Source organism: Seriola aureovittata, chromosome 17 (assembly GCF_021018895.1).
Source record: "Seriola aureovittata isolate HTS-2021-v1 ecotype China chromosome 17, ASM2101889v1, whole genome shotgun sequence".
NCBI lineage: Eukaryota > Metazoa > Chordata > Actinopteri > Carangiformes > Carangidae > Seriola > Seriola aureovittata.
The window spans coordinates 968,229-985,000 of NC_079380.1; the positions used below are offsets into that span (position 1 = coordinate 968,229).

The 16,772-nt window shown below is 42.1% G+C and overlaps 1 protein-coding gene across 6 annotated transcripts in view; it reads left to right on the forward strand.

Annotated features, from left to right (window-relative positions):
- The window catches only part of si:dkeyp-72e1.9 (syntaxin-binding protein 4), a 108,971-nt gene that overhangs the window by 82,430 nt on the left and 9,769 nt on the right, over positions 1 to 16,772 (forward strand). For all 6 annotated transcript variants that reach the window (XM_056401690.1, XM_056401689.1, XM_056401688.1 and 3 more), the window contains 6 exons: positions 1,430 to 1,536; positions 1,697 to 1,838; positions 2,559 to 2,631; positions 9,659 to 9,747; positions 12,429 to 12,525; positions 15,803 to 15,930. In XM_056401690.1, the coding sequence (XP_056257665.1) occupies positions 1,430 to 1,536; positions 1,697 to 1,838; positions 2,559 to 2,631; positions 9,659 to 9,747; positions 12,429 to 12,525; positions 15,803 to 15,930 (636 nt within the window). The remainder of the gene's footprint in view (positions 1 to 1,429; positions 1,537 to 1,696; positions 1,839 to 2,558; positions 2,632 to 9,658; positions 9,748 to 12,428; positions 12,526 to 15,802; positions 15,931 to 16,772) is intronic.

A 16,772-nucleotide genomic window follows, 5' to 3' on the forward strand; every position in this document is an offset into this window, starting at 1 on the left:
ACACAAACTCTTATTCACATAATAAAAACAGTTGCATTTATGACTAAAAATAAAATGGTTGTAAATTTCATAGCCATCTCTCAACATGTTGCATTAATCCAGCATAGTACTGGAAGATTGTCTCAGGGATGGAGCTGCAGCAGACATGTAGATTTCATTTGGCCCATTTGTTTCTCACTGACTTACACACTCAAAATCCCCAATAACAGATGGTGACTGGTACAGAGTAGTAAGACTACATGCAACTGTGTTAGAGACAGGGCACAGTAAAGTAGAGCTGCATGTCCATACTGTCATTACGTCTCTTTAACTCACTCCACACTGTGCAATAATGTCTGGCTCTATAACACTGACCCTCTCTGTTTCTTCTGCTTATAGAAGCAGTTTGTCCAGTTCACCTAAATCCTGACTATTAATCCTCTGTGTTATACGGGAAGCAGGCTAGCATTCATGCTCTGGGATTCTGTATGAGATGAGTCAGCAGGAGGATTATACAGCCATGCATGTATCAGAACTATAGCAGCTTTAAGGTGACAACCCCCATTTCAAACGTGCAGGAGAGATTTGTGTATAAATGAGCGAGGAGTATGATCCTCAGTGGCTCCATTTACCCGTCAATATCATCAGTGGACGACAGCCTGGGTCACCATGTGATCCTAAGATTTTGTTTATGTTTTCAAATCAGCTCCTTTACTTTAACATAAACGTTGTCCTTTCTACACCTGATTGGACAAATGTAGCATTTGCTGAGATGTCATTGGTAAAGCCAGAGGCGTACCATCAGGAGACACAAAGAAATACTTTGCGCCCCCAGGTACATTTTGCAATGACAACTATAAACCCCCTTAAACCTCCCATTCTGACACTAAACAGTGCACTGATGTTGCCCCAAACCCCCCTAAGTGGGGCCCTTGATGATGTGTACTGTAGCTAGCATTTAGTGATCTGCATGTGAGGCATTTAGGGGACATCTGTAAATTGAAGTTTTCTGCAGATAGTCTGCACTTCACCAAAATGAGTTTAAACCACTCTAAAGAGTGACAGTTCTGAGCAACACCATCAGTTATGGGATGGAAAACAATGGAGCTGGTGTTGATATTGTTACTGAATGTTGAATCCACATCTCTGCCAGAGATGTGCCGTTGGGTTTGTTGTAGTCGTGCTTGTGATGATGTGATGATACCACATTCACTTGACCAGCCACAATCAGCAGCACTACAACATGATTGTACCGGGATCTTGGACCTTTGGAAACCCATGTAGAACATGTGACAATGGCTGTATTTCACATCTGGAAAAGAGCTGATAGTGTCTATACTTGGACAGGTCCTGTGGTCCATATGTTCATAATAAAGAATATTTAGAAATATTTAACCTGTGTGGTTTTTCAGCTCATCATGACTAAAGCCTCTGGCTCCTTGTTGTGCAGGACGGACGTCTGAGGCCTGGAGATCAGCTCATTGCCATTAACAAAGAGTCGTTGATAGGTGTGACCCACGAGGAGGCCAAGAGCATGCTGAACAAAGTCAAGTTCAGGTGGGTGCTGCAGGGATTAGATATGAATTGCTCATAGAGTAACTCAAAGTGAATCTCTGTCAGTACAGTCAGCTACTGTTCCACAATCTTTCCTCTTCCCTCTGTACCTGTAAAGATCACTGTGTACATGCTCATGTCTTTGTATGTATTGTGTCTCCAGCCAAGACAGCACAGTGGAGATCGCCTTCATCCCAGGTAAAGGACTTTTTCCAAGCAGCACGTCCCTCCACAACGGAGTCCAGCGAGCTGCGGGGAACAGCTACAACTCTGGACGTTTAAAAGTCCACATCAGATCACCTGAGGTCAGCTCGCCAATACACAAGTACCGGACATTCTGTCACTGGATTCACTGATTTCATAGCAATTTATTGCAACAACAAGTGTGGGAAAGCAGAAGCAGAAGCATTTCTGACTGAATCAAAAATAATCAGGCTTTTGTTTCCATAACACATCTTAGACTCATGTATCAGCTCAGTCCAGAAGCCTAATGCAGGCACATTTTCTAGAAACGTTTTTGTGGAAAAAATTCTGTTTTTCTGAATTAATGATCATTATTTTTATCTCAGAAAGGCAAGAGCAGATGTTTTTTTGGTGGCAGAGCTGAACAGAACTGAATCTATAGAGGACTTTTTCTTAGTTAATACATTCGATATAATAATTGTATTACTGACTTACATACTGACTTACTTTTATTTAAGTTTAAGATGATCAGTGAATAAACTATTTTATTTAACTGTTTATTCATCTTGCGTTTAAATGCATTAATAAGCTCAAAGTTTTTTGATTAAATTTAATTAATAATTAATCATTGATAGACAAAATAAAAAAATAGAGTTATTGATTTGCAAAACTGATTGAAAAAGTTTTTTATATTATTTCCAATACATTAGCTGGTTGTGATCAGTTCAAAATTTTATCATTCACTTGCCCAGCAAATCATTAATATCTATCATTTCTTGGTTGTCATCATGTCATCATTACATGTTTTTTCACTTTCTTTTTTCAAATGTATTTGTGTGCAGATTTGTACAGAGGAGCCGGCTCCAGTGTCCTCCCCTTCTCCTGACATCTGCCCACCAGATATTCAGATTTCAGGTACAACACCTCACTACACTACTACACACACACGCACGCACACACGCATGCACGCACACACACACACACACACACACACACACACACACACACACACTTTACGTTGATTTCAAATCAAAATCCTCCCTCTGCTTCTGCTGCTCAGAGCTGTGTGAGGCAGATTGAGCTGTTGATTCACAGTGAGATTGGTAGTACTTACAACCATGTCACATTTGACTTTAAAGGAAAGATCCGTCAGTATTCTTTTACTTTTCTTCTTGTCATTGATTCCCACGCCAATCCCAATGTGGGAAGGGAAATAAATAAGGCATGTGTGGATGTGTGAAACAGTGCTACTCCTCTTCAAGCAACATCACAACCTTAATATATATTGGTGATTCAAAATGAAGAGAAATGTTACATCAGTAATGTTTATAATATACACTATGATAGTATAGCAGTAATAGGGAGTGTATGTTCAATTATCCAGTATTTTTATATCGCAGTATTATGAATCTTTCCTCTGGCGCAGACCTTGGTGCCTCAGTATATCTAATGTTATCTAAAATTGTGTCCATCTTATCTTTTCCTACTGAAGATCCTTTCTCCCTCCAGCTCCCAATTGTCATCAGTGTGGAAGATTTTCACTTGTTCACTTAGTATTTGTAGTGGTGTGAGCTGTGGAGCTCAGGGGTAATTGAACATCAGTAAGAGTCCTTTGTTCCTGTAGTTTGGGTGTTACCTGGATCACTGCAGATTTAAATTAATTCAAATCAAGTTTATTTATAAAGTGCTGTACAAGAATATGCAACAAGAAACACACAACATAATAACAGCTATAAAATGTGAAGTCTTAATTATCCCATAGTCAGTTTGACAATAAAACTGAGGGGATAAAAGTGAAATATAAAAACCTTAGGGACACTCAAAAGCCAAAGAAAAGATGCAGGTTTTTAGTTTAGTCTTAAAAATGTCCACAGAGGAGGAACACTTCATTTGAAGAGGTAAATTGTTCCAAAGTTTTGGGGCAGATACTGCAAAAGCCCAAACACTCTTTCCCCTTAGCCTGGACCAGGGGACAGCCAGGAGCAGCTGGTCTAAACGTCTGAGGGGTCTGGGGTTGGAAAGGAGGAAGAGGAGCTCAGAGATGGATTCAGGTGCCTAAAGTTAAAGCGTTGATTTATATCCTTCAAATTATTGACAGAGAGGAACGGTTTGAATTTGGCAATGTTTCTTAGATGGAAATAGCAACCTATCACAACAGTGTTGATTTGTTTGTCAAATGTTAGGGCTGAATCAAACATGACACCAAGATTTTTGGCCTGAGCAAGAAGGTGAGGGGCCAGGGGTCCTAAGAGATGTGCTACACTCCTGGTGGAGTCGGGGGAACCAAACAAGACCACTTTAGTCTTTCTAACATTTTATTGAAGACAGTTATTTGCCATACAATCTTTCACCTCCTGGAGGCAGTCGAGGAAAGAGCTAACTGAGTTAGTAATAGCATTATCACCAGGTTGTAAGGGGAGGTATAGCTGAGGGGTTGTCAGCGTAGAAATGATAGGAGATGCTATACTTTTGGCAGATGGAACCCGAGGGGAGCAAGTATGAGGAAAACAAAATAGGCCCTAAAATGGAGCCTTGAGGTACTCCACATGTGATGGGGGCAGATAAGGAGAAGAGATTTCCAGATTTGATAGAAAAAGATCTATCTGTCAGGTATGAGGCAAACCACTGCAAGCCCTGTCTAAGGTCTAGCCGTATTTATAAGGCGAAATTATTTAAAGTTGAGGTATCAAGGTTAGGTTTTTTGATACAGAGATGAACTGCATGTTTAACGCAAGAGGAAACAGAGCCAATGGATAGGATAAGATTGTTGGACGTACAGTGTCAAACACTTCCTTCAACAGGAGAGTGGGAATAATGTCCAGGGGGCAAATAGCTGGCTTTGTATGTAGAACTATGTCTTTAATATGAGCAAGGGACACAGGCTTAAAGTTTCTTTGGACAGCAGAGCAAGGAGGGAGGACATTGGGAGAAGATGGAATATGAGATTGGATGTTTTCAAGTGTATGCTCAAGTTTATGTCTCTCTGTGTTTCTTTGTCAGAGGCTTTGGGATGCTGCTGGTTGTAAGACACTGTGAGACACTGTGAGACACTGTGAGAGGCTGTGAGAGGCTGCAAGAAGCTGTAAGGCTGCAAGAGGCTGTGAGACATTGTGAGAGGCTGTGAGACATTGTGAGAGGTTGTGAGAGGGTGTGAGACGCTGTGAGACGCTGTGAGACGCTGTGAGATGCTGTGAGAGGTTGTGAGATGCTGTGAGACGCTGTGAGACGCTGTGAGATGCTGTGAGAGGTTGTGAGACGCTGTGAGACGCTGTGAGACGCTGTGAGATGCTGTGAGAGGTTGTGAGACGCTGTGAGATGCTGTGAGAGGTTGTGAGACGCTGTGAGACGCTGTGAGACGCTGTGAGACGCTGTGAGACGCTGAGAGACGCTGTGAGACGCTGTGAGAGGTTGTGAGACGCTGTGAGACGCTGTGAGACGCTGTGAGACGCTGTGAGAGGGTGCAAGACGCTGTGAGACGCTGTGAGACATATATGATGACCTTCACATCATTGACAGAGAGGAATGGTTTGAGTTTGGCGATGTTTCTTAAATGGAAATAGCAACCTTTCACAACAGTGTTGATTTGTTTGTCAAATGTTAGGGCTGAATCAAACATGACACCAAGATTTTTGGCCTGAGCAAGAAGGTGAGCAAGTATGAGGAAAATAAAAGGAAGAGATTTAACAGGGTGCTCATGATGTCTGTGGAAAGCTCTGCTCTAAAGACTGAAGTCAGGGAACAAAAATCTCCTGTTTGGAGGTAACATCACAGATTCCTGTACATAAAAGACTACTAGACAGGTGGGTATGTTCTGTACACCTGTATACATGCACCACTACATTCGTTCATTCATTTTACATACATACATACATTCATTGCTGCCTGGATGACTTACTGCAGCACTAAATGTGGCTTCACCGCTGAAAACAGCCCCAACAAATGCACTGTTTCCCCCTGTCTGAGTAATGTCTGTTATACACTACAGTGACCACCTGGACACTACTGAACCTTTGTTAATGAATATCTCTTTTTTTAAGATTTATATAATATATAGAGAAAATATATAATGATACATGTTCATGGTCACTGCTCTTTGGTAAACACAACCTTCCTTCACTATGTCTGTCATGTGTTTAACAAAGCAGCACTGCCATTAAATAACCTTTAAAGGACTATTAAACACCTGCCAAATCAGAGCTGAGATTTTCAGTGATTTGTCCCAGAAGTACCTCAAATCAGACGTACGAGATAAACCCGTCTGATCAAGAATGAAAAACGGGGAACATTTGCTCCCTAACAGAGATTGGGGATTAGGTAGAGAGGAGAGGATAGGATTTAAACGAAACCACAGCACAGTAGGGGACCTACGAGTGCACAGGAATTTGAGGGATCATGACAAAGTCCTTTCTTAATAACAGTGGCTATAGTACGTCATTGTTTTCAGAAACTGAGTCTGTGTTGGAGAGAGAGAAGACAGAATTAAGAAGCAAGAAAAATAACGGAGAAGAAAACTGTTAAAGCTGGACCAGAATATGAGTTCACTTGGCCGGTTTTCAGTTTTCAGTTTTGGGATTCAGATATTCTTTTTTCCTCTATTCTATTATTGTCAGCACATTTGCTCTATTTATACTTTTGAACTGCACTTTTACAAGGTGGAAATATAAACCATCTCATCCTGGGCACCTGACATCCCCCTCACTCACAGCAGTGACCCTTCAGCTGTGTGATAACGCTAAGGCAGAGTGTCAGACATGCAGAAACTGCCACAAACTCACCTGAACACTGTCAGCAGTAGCTTTTGTTTGATGTTGTAAAAAAAAAAAAAAGGAGACCATACCAGCTAAATACCCTTTTTCCACCAACATTAGCAGGTGTAAGCAGGTTATTTAAGTGCGGTACACTCGCTAATTAAAGTTGCACAGTGCTGGACAGGTGACAGGTGTGTTTACAGTGTTTGTCTCTGAAAGATGTCACGGCAGGAAAAGAGGCAAAAATTAGCATGTTCACCCAGGTGTTGTGTTTCCATCACTGCTCATCAGAGCCAGAACTGATAAATACCCGTGTCTACTGCAGAGTCATGTGACCCAGGTATGAATTCTGATTGAAGCCTGATGTTAGCAGGTCTTGGCAGGTTTTTTGACCAGTGGAAAAGGGGCTTAGCTGTTGTCTTTTGTCCAGGGACCACGATGAAGCTGCTGCTATCAGCTGTTCACACTGCAATTTTACACATTATGAAAACAGTCATTTGTCCATCGGTGCATCACAGCCATCAACATCCTCAACCAAAACCACACACTACACACCACTACAGTTACAAAAGGCTATGATAAAAGAGATGGAGATAGACAGTTCATCACTATAGACATGAGACCCGTTAACATAGTCAAAGGAGAAGCATCTGAAAATGAATGAAGATGGAGTCTGATTACACTGACCCCAGACGCTCCACTATTTCACTCGCCCTGTCACATGCACTGTGATCTATTAACTCTAGTTGAAAACTCAACTGCCTAAAGTTTCACAGTGTACCTCGCCTTGTATCTCGTGAGCATGATGGCGTGCGTGGCTGTCACCTGACACTTTATAATTAATTGGCGGGAATATTGTTCCTTCCTACTGGAAACTTTCAAGAGTATACTGCTCTATCTAACAATTACACATGTGTTTTACTAGGCTACAAACAATATAAAACAGTCCAGTTTTAGTAAAAGAAAAGGTATTAATGAATAAGAAACCGAATAATCTGAACCTGACCAACAGCTTAGATGTTAAGGGTGTCTGTAGGCCCCGGCTCAGAGACAGTCCCAATCCTATTGGCCTGGATTATCACAGCTAACGTTATTTCCTAGGTGCTGTGACCACTTAGCGCCTATTGGTTTAGCCAGGTGGTGTCTGTGACAGATGTCAGCAGTTTGTGGTGAGGTGAGCAGACACACAGAATGACAGGGTATCAATTCTGATTGTTTCCAAAATTCAGTTGGGGCTCATGTGGAGGCAAGGAAGCGGTCGGTTGTTGTATTTAAACTGAGTCAGTTTAAATACAACTCTACATACAGCTGCTCCTAGTCTCTCTCCATCACTTCTCTCTCCTCAGTTTCCCTCCTCTCAACTTCATATAATTATAATATTGTAAGGTCCGGACCTGACTCTGTATAGAGCATTGAGATAATGTGTGTTATGGTTTGGTTCTATATAAATAAAACTGAAGACCAAGAACTGGTTCTTGGTCTTCAGCCTTCACCTCCTCCACCCTCTGATGACACTGGGTCATACACACAAATGCTTTCACACCTGACTCGTGAAGCCATGACAAAAGCTGGAGACAGTTTTCAGCAGTTAAACTAAGTCATTTATGAGATGAGATGATTTAAACACATAAGAAAAGCACAGGAACACATGGAGCGTGGGGGCTCAGTGGAATCAGGAGTGTTGGATGTGCATGACAGCGGAGAAAGTGTGTGAGTGTGAGGAAAGAACTGAAGGGGAGCTAAAGCAGCAGCAGCAGGAGCACTGGGCCCAGCGTTCCCAGTTGGCCCCGCCCACCAGGCATCTGAACCACAGGCAGACAAAAACCAGATCAGCAGATTGGGCAGGGGTCATCACAACGCTAATGTCCATGAGTCAGCTGACCACACTGACAACCTGACCTCCCGTCCTGCTGGCCCCCGGCCTGATGCCCAGCGGGGGGGGGGGACAGGTCGTCAGAGGCGTTCAATCCTGTTAGGGAGATCAACCCACCTGTGACAATATGTGGAAAAGCTGTCACGCAACTGTTATCACCTGACACTAAACTGCCTCACTTCCGCTTACAGCAGCAGCAGCTCATAAAACACTCTCGCATCAAGGTTCATTTAGTAGCTGTTCTGGAGCTTTTGAGCATCATCACATCATCATCATCATCATCTACAACAGCTTCTGAATGAATGTTGAGAGCCAAAAAGATTCATAGGCAACACCATGCTAAGTGTATGTGTGTGTGTGTGTGTGTGTGTGTGTGTGTGTGTGTGTGTGTGTGTGTGTGTGTGTGTGTAAAACTTCTGAGAGGTAACTCCTCACATTTTATTTTGAGATTCACATATGTATTGTACAGCCACAAATGTTTGGTTCACATCAACATATCTAACTCTTGTTTTGTTTCCTTACTTCAAGTGCAAATATAGAAACACACGTACTGTATACACCGTCTGTACTAGTATAACAACAGAGTATGTGGACTGGTATCTGGGTTTAAAGCACGGCTGTTGTCACGACAGCAGGTCTGTCAATCATCACCACCGGGCAGGGGCAGGGGGAGCGGGGGTGGTGGGGTAGGGTAAATCCTTTGGGTAACAGCAACAGGGGGTGTGCAGACACACACGCTCACAGACACACACTCAGAGGTCGCCATCACCACAGCAAGCGGACATGCAAATCTGGGGCATTCAAAGTCATCAAATTAATATTAGGCCTGGGCTGTCTGCCCCCCTCCCCCCTCACACTGTTTTCCCTCACTCTCATCTATATAATCATCCACCTTTCTCCCCCACTCCTCTCTTTTTAATCATCTGCTTTTCATCTTCCCCTCCCACCCCCCACCCCCATCCCACACTCACACACACCTCCCCTATCACCACAGCCACCCACTTCCACCAAATCCACAGAGAATGTCTGTCCATCCACTCTGATAATACAGATTATCCAATGAAATTTCTCCTTCTGTTGTTTACTAGGTGTACTGTTGCCTCACATACAATCTGTTGAAGGCCTATAGCTCCTGGTGCCATACCTCACACAGACACTGTACTGTAAATATATATTTACATGTATGTTTTGTGTATAGACTGTTTTTCCTCCTGCTCAGTTTCCCCTTTCCCTTTCGAGAATAATCAACCATATTCTTTCCTCTTTTCTCCTCCCTCCACCCTCCTTGCTCCTTTTCTTGTTTCTTTATGACTCTCTCCAGGTTCATCCAGCCAGAGGTCGCCAACGGAGGCCAAACCGAAGATAACACTGGACCCTTACATACGCCTCAAATCAGACAAGTTAGACTTGGTGAGTCCTGTCTGCTGGTCAGACAAGCTGTTTCAGAGCCAGGCTGCTAAATACATTCCTCCTGGCACGTGATGTTGAGCGTGTTTTGAGCGGTTTATTCAAGCTGTGAGGTGTTGTTCCTGCTTTAGGTTGAATTACCCAGACAAGCCCATTAATCCTCCTCTGCTTGTCCACCTCTCTCTCTCTCTCTCTCTCTCTCCTCTCTCTCTCTCTCTCTCTCTGCCTCCTCTCTGTCTCTCTGCTTCATCTTTAACCTCTTGATGCACATTCACTAACAGGTCCTTTATGTTTGACTGATGAAGGCTCCAAAGTGTCAGTGAAGGCTAATGTGTTAAGAATAATTTTAACAATTTTCATGCTGCATAACGTAAGGTGACAGCAATAACCATCACGTTTATGCTTGAACATATGACTGCACTGATGTGAATCATTGCTAACAAATAATCTATTACCAGACTAAGAGTTTCTCAGCAGTAATAGATGGATATCACCATAGAGGTTTTCATCTAGACGCATGAGTATATTGAGTAAAATGATTTTAGTTTGTTATCCCAAGATAACAAGATGTTATCAGGAGGGAATTATTTTATAAGCTGCTATAATTATGTATGCACCTATTAATGGGAAAATGACATCAGCTGTCGTACAATCCTAAAACACTTTTATGTTCAATTTAATTCTAAAACTTAAATTAAAAAAAATACAAGATGGTAGATGGAATAAACAATAGACTGATGGCTTAGCTAAAATCAGACCCTTACCAGTAGTGGGGCTAAAACTGTGAAGCTATGGGGGTCATTTGATGTAAAAAGGTTTATCCTCTGGAGACAAGAAATGTAAATGTGCTTAGTGAGTTAAAAGTCAATCTGTTTGGCCTGATGGCAGCACAAGAGGAAAGGACAGTCGTCCCCTGGCTACCATAAATCTCCATACCAGTGAGTATGTGGATGAACAGCTTTCCTCCTGAACATATTCCCTCACTGATAATGATGATGATGGTGGAGAGCTCAGTCTGATACAGGTGTTCAGCTGGGTTGCGATCTGACCACAGTGAGCCTCCTGTCCTGTTGCTTTTGTTCTGTATCAACACTCGTTTATTTAGGTTTGTGAAAGCTTCGATTAACTCGGTTTCAGCTTTTTCGCTCCATCCCTGCGCTCTCTCTTCATCTAATTATTGATCTCTCTCTGCTCGCCCTATCACACTTGCAGTATTCATCAGTACTTTATTTTTACCCTATCAGCACATTCTCTCTCTGCTCCTCCTCTCACCCCTGCCGTCCAGCTTCCCATCCCTCTGCTCTCTCTTTCCCTCTGCCTTGTTCTTTGGCTGCCCGTCTCTGCCCTCTGGACGGTTTTGTTTCCACTATTCAGCTCTGATTTTAATATTGTCCGGATCCTCCTCAGCCATAGGTTGACCCTAATCTACCAATTCATTAACAGGATTAGAGAGACAGGGAGTTTAAATGTTGAATACAGACACAGTTCTCTCTGGCTCCTTTACAAATGCAAAATAGAGAGAGAGAGAGAGAGAGGTGGATTATGGGTATTTTTAGCTTTGAGAGATACTGTAATAGGTGAGTAAATGTCACAAAGGACAAAATGACAATGAAAGAGAAACAAACACTGCGGAACAGAAGTGTTGAACAGAATACAGTATTTGGTTTTTGGCTCACATTGAGAAAGAAGGCATTTCTGCATATTCCGGAAATGATCCTTGGTTAAAGTTCAGACAACAGCTGTGAGGAGGACTGAATGTTGTAGAGGTTCAGTCTTTTGTCACTGCTATAAAGATTGAAGGTGTCTGTAAGTTCCACTGTCACTGTGAATTTGCATATTTAGATAAATATTTAGTTTCTCCAACAATTTGATTTAATATTTAGATTTAGAATTAATATTTAAATGTAGGTACAACATCCAGATTTAAATTTAACATTGTTACACCCCAACCTTGGGTGGGCCTAAGGGACACACAACAGTCCACCAGTGACCCAAATCAGACTCACAAGAAACCTCTAACACAACAAAGTCCATAGAGTTTATTTAACATCAATATACAAAAAAAAACCAGAACACTAAATTAAGACACAACAGCGAAAACAACAACCAACTAAAAACATCCTCCTCCACTCAGACTAGTTTCAGGTAACATCCCTGTTTATCCAGAGTCATAGAAAATATGAACCATTTGTGTGAAATTTTGTCATAATTGCTGTGAAGTCTTGAGTTATGGCTAAAAAGTTTTGTTTGTGTTTCATGTTTTGTGAGGTCACCGTCAAAGGTCCAAGGTCAAGGTGACCTCACAAAACACTTTTTAGCCATTACTCAAGGATTTAACTGAATTTTTTTACACTAAATTAAAACGAAAATGAAAATGTAGCTGACACACACTCACAGTTTGTGACAAATCCTCCCCTCACAAAGGTTTTGTTGAAACTGATTCACAGAGCTGTGGATTCAACACTCATTTCAAAGGATGTAGTTGTAGCTGCTGTTGATTTGTATTGTTACACTAATCCAACCTATGTATATCAATAGCTCTCAGTAGGCCATGTACTGCAGTTTGATGACAGTACATACATGTACAGTAGTTCTTCTTCTTCAAGTGATTCCAGTGGCTCATGGTAAAAATATCTCTATGTCTCCGTGCCTTTATTTCCTTTGTCTCTGTCTGTCTCTCTCAGGCCTTGTCTTTCCTCGGGTTGGACATCACAGAAGAGAAGAGGAAGAAGTTGAGACAGAATCTGACCACAGACCCACAGGGCACCGTGGCCTATGGAGGTGAAGCAGACTTGCAAACACACACATACACACACACACACACACACACACACACACATACACACACACACACACTGAAACAAGTCACACACCTATCGGGTTGACTCCACAGCAAGGTGAAAGATCTGTGTTGAAATCCTGTCAAATCACATGCTCTGTGTGATGGCTGCATGTCACTGACTGGTTGTGTCACTTGTATACGGTGTCAGATTTTGTAACCATGAAGCAGCTGTGTCTGTTTGTGCAGCAATACTGCAGGCAAAAGTTCATAAATGTTATGCGTATAAAAGCTGTAAAAATATAAATCTTAGAAGTTTAATATATGGTTTATATTTTATTCATATCATATCATAAATGTTTCCTATCATAATTTCTCATCTTTCCATATCTACATAGGAATGCAAGTGATGTATTGATCAAAAAACTGCTAAAATTCACATTTGGACTTTTCCCTCAGAAGTCCAGATGGTTTAGTCATTTCAGTTAGATGCAGATAAACTTTTGAAACAAGAAAGTCAACGCCATGTTGTATAGGTTGCTATTCTGAAATGCAGACAGAAGAATCTCACAGTGTTTGAGCCAGATGAGCCCTTAATAACCAGAGGCATTCGTATGTGTAACCATATACAGGTCATTAGAGAGCTGATATTTAATATTCTGAATGTTGCTGAGTTTCAGAAAATTGCAACATTCCACCACCTCCTGAACTGAAGTGTTTTTCTGTACCTCAGTAAAGATCCCAGAGTCTCCTCCTGCTGCTGTGAACCCTGCATTGTCTTGTCTAAATGCACCACACATTTTTGGCTGGACCACAACAGCAAGGCCAGTGCTATAATTGACTGACTGACTGACTGACTGACTGACTGACTGACTGACTGACTGATTCACTGACTGACCGACTGGCTGAATGACCGACTGACCAACTGACTCATGATATTTCAGCACTGGTCCACAGAGTGCTGAGCCGCAGTCTACTGAGCCACTCTGGTTGCCTGGCTCCTCGGGAACTGCAGGGAAGAGGAGGAGCCCTTCCAATACACTGAGCCTCGCCTCCATTACAGCAAATAAAATATTTTCCTTCCATGTATCATTATTACTAAAGGAGGTAGAGGAATAACAAAACATAAGTCGCACCGAGCAGAGAGAGCAGGAGAGAGGGAGGGAGAAAGAGAAGTCATCGCTAACGAGGCTTCGTAATAACGGGTGGCTCTCTTTCCCCTGGAGAAGGCTTGTGAAGCTGCTGTGAGTGAACACTGATTGGAGGAGGGAGATGCCAACTTGTTCACCTTCTTGTACTTAAGAATTATCACCTCTTTCAGTACTGTGTGTAAGTCTCTGGCATTTGGTGTCTCTTGCATTTGGCATCTTCACATCTTGCCAACTTCACTAAAGCACCTTGCATTCAGTAGAGTTGTGGTGAAACCTGAGCCTCGTCACAGTGTTTCACAGAGGGAAAAAAGAATAGATTGAAATTGAGATTTGAAAGGCCTCATTAAAAAATAGGTTCCTTCAAAATGTCATGCCCTTAGCTGCTTCAAACTGATCCATTACACAGACAGACACTTGCATTAGAAGTACCACAATTAAAAAACTATGGGTCTTTTTGAATGATCCTCTGGCAAGAGATATTCTTGACACCACTAAAGTCCTATCTGTTGAATTAGTTCTTTTATGTCAGTAATTGATTGCACAAAATAGGGTTCGGCCCTAGCCAGATGTACTGGAGACCCCGATAACTAGCCTGCTTTTAGGAACAAATACACATCTGCAATAAAAAATCTGCTCAATCTCATAATTATTTGTTTTTGATTCCCAAATCGTATTCAAAGCCAGCAAAACTGTGGAGAGCAATGAATTCTCCAAGACTTCCCTCCCACTTCCTCCTCTGGTCACAGCTGATGTCAAGTAAATTTTATTTGTATAGTGACAATTCACAACATTAGTGGTCTCAAGACACTTTCCATATAGAGCAGGTCTAGACCTTCTCTTTATAATAATATATACAGAGACCCAACAATTCCCACCAAGAGCAAGCACTAGGCAACAGTGGCAAGGAAAAACGTCCTTTTAAGAGGCAGAAACCTCGAGCAGAACCGAACTCAGGGTGGGCGGCCATCTGCCTCGATCAGGTATCCAACAGCAGACCATACAGAGATCTGTGCATCTGCTAATGATGTGTTTGGTGAAACTTACACAGGACCCCCTCTGCCCACTGTTGATCAGAACCTAACTAATGCCAAGCTTATTTTACTCCTACAGCTGCTCTCTTCTGGTGATGTGACCGATGCATTACTATAAATTTATAGAGTTTGGTGGACCAAGATTGCTTGTTGCTCCAACTGTAGCTACATAACATATATTTCTAACCTTTTCGTTTTAACAATAATAATAATAATGATAATCAAGCATCCACCAATCAGGTTTCAGAGAAAAGTACAGTACTGTTAATGCCGCCTCTTTAAAATTACATCATCTCAACTTTGGAAAATAAGAAACACTGTTCAGCTTTTTTTATTCATCTTTCAAAGGTATTTGATACCTTTGATCATGCATTGAAACCATTTGTCAGTCCTTTCTTTCTAAAAATGAAACATGAGTTTCCTCATGGACAGACAGTAGTGAATGTCTGTATGATAAATCTTTGGTGTCCCACAAGGCTCAATCCTGGGACCTCTTCTGTCCACTCTCTACACTGATGACATTACAGAAGAATTTCTGTAACTACGTGGAATCTAAATCTTGATGATACTGTATTTTAGATGCTGCACACACTGCTGTTAATTCCCTGCAGTGAACCAATGATTAGTTCTTAACACAGATAAAATAAATTCATCCTCATTTGTATCCTTAGGGCAGTTAAAGTTTTGGATTTCATCTCATTTCACCTCCATTTTTTCTTGTTTAAATTGATTAATTCGTTTTAAATTTGAATTGCTTTATTTATTCTTCAGGTTTAACCATTTTACTCATTTGTGTTTTTATTATTTTTACTTATTTATCCTGGTTTTATTTAACTTATTTTTTTACTTTACAATGTTCTTAATCATCTTAGACTTCGCATTAACTTTGATATAGTTATTAAAACTTTCCAGTTGTTTCAGCAGTGTAGATGAGGTGTAATGAAAAAGACTATGCATTGTTGCATAAACTGAAAGTAAAGGAGAGCAAAGTTAACACACTTGTGTATTCTGTGTCTGTGTGTTTCCTGGTTGCCATGGTTACTCTGGTTTTCCCACAGTAAACATTTTTCTTTCTGTATCTGTCTGTTGACTCTCAGACTTTGTAGAGGCGACCCGGAGTGTCTTCCAGGAGAACCTCGAGGAGCTGGGTTTAGGGTCAGATCCCTTCATGTTCTCCTATCATGAAGCAGCCAGTCTGATGGACACATCGGCCTTCCACTCACCTGTAAGCTGCAGCCACACCCTCTTGAAGCCTCACACAGCCTCTCACAGCCCCTCACAGCCTCTCACAGCCTCTCACACCCTCTCACAGCCTCTCACAGCCTCTCACAGCCTCTCACAGCCTCTCACAGCCTCTCACACCCTCTCACAGCCTCTCACACCCTCTCACAGCCTCTCACAGCCTCTCACAGCCTCTCACACCCTCTCACAGCCTCTCACACCCTCTCACAGCCTCTCACACCCTCTCACATCTTCTCACAGCCTCTAGCAGCCTCTCACACCCTCTCACACCCTCTCACACCCTCTCACAGCCTCTCACACCCTCTCACAGCCTCTCACAGCCTATAGCAGCCTGTTACACCCTCTCACACCCTCTCACACCCTCTCACAGCCTCTCACAGCCTCTAGCAGCCTGTTACACCCTCTCACAGCCTCTCACAGCCTCTCACAGCCTCTAGCAGCCTGTTACACCCTCTCACAGCCTCTCACAGCCTCTCACAGCCATATCCATCTTCTCCCAATGTCCTCCCTCCTTGCTCTGCTGTCCAAAGAAACTTTGAGCCTGTGTCCCTTGCTCATATTAAAGACATAGTTCTACATACAAAGCCAACTATTTGCCCCCTGGACATTATTCCCACTCGCCTGTTGAAGGAAGTGTTTGACACTGTAGGTCCCACAATTTTATCCTATCCAGTGGCTCTGTTCCCTCTCGCTTTAAACATGCAGTTCATCCTTGTATCAAAAAACCTAACCTTGATACCTCAACTTTAAATAATTTCGCCTTATAAATACGGCTAGACCTTAGCCAGGGCTTGCAGTGGTTTGCCTCATACCTGACAGATAGAT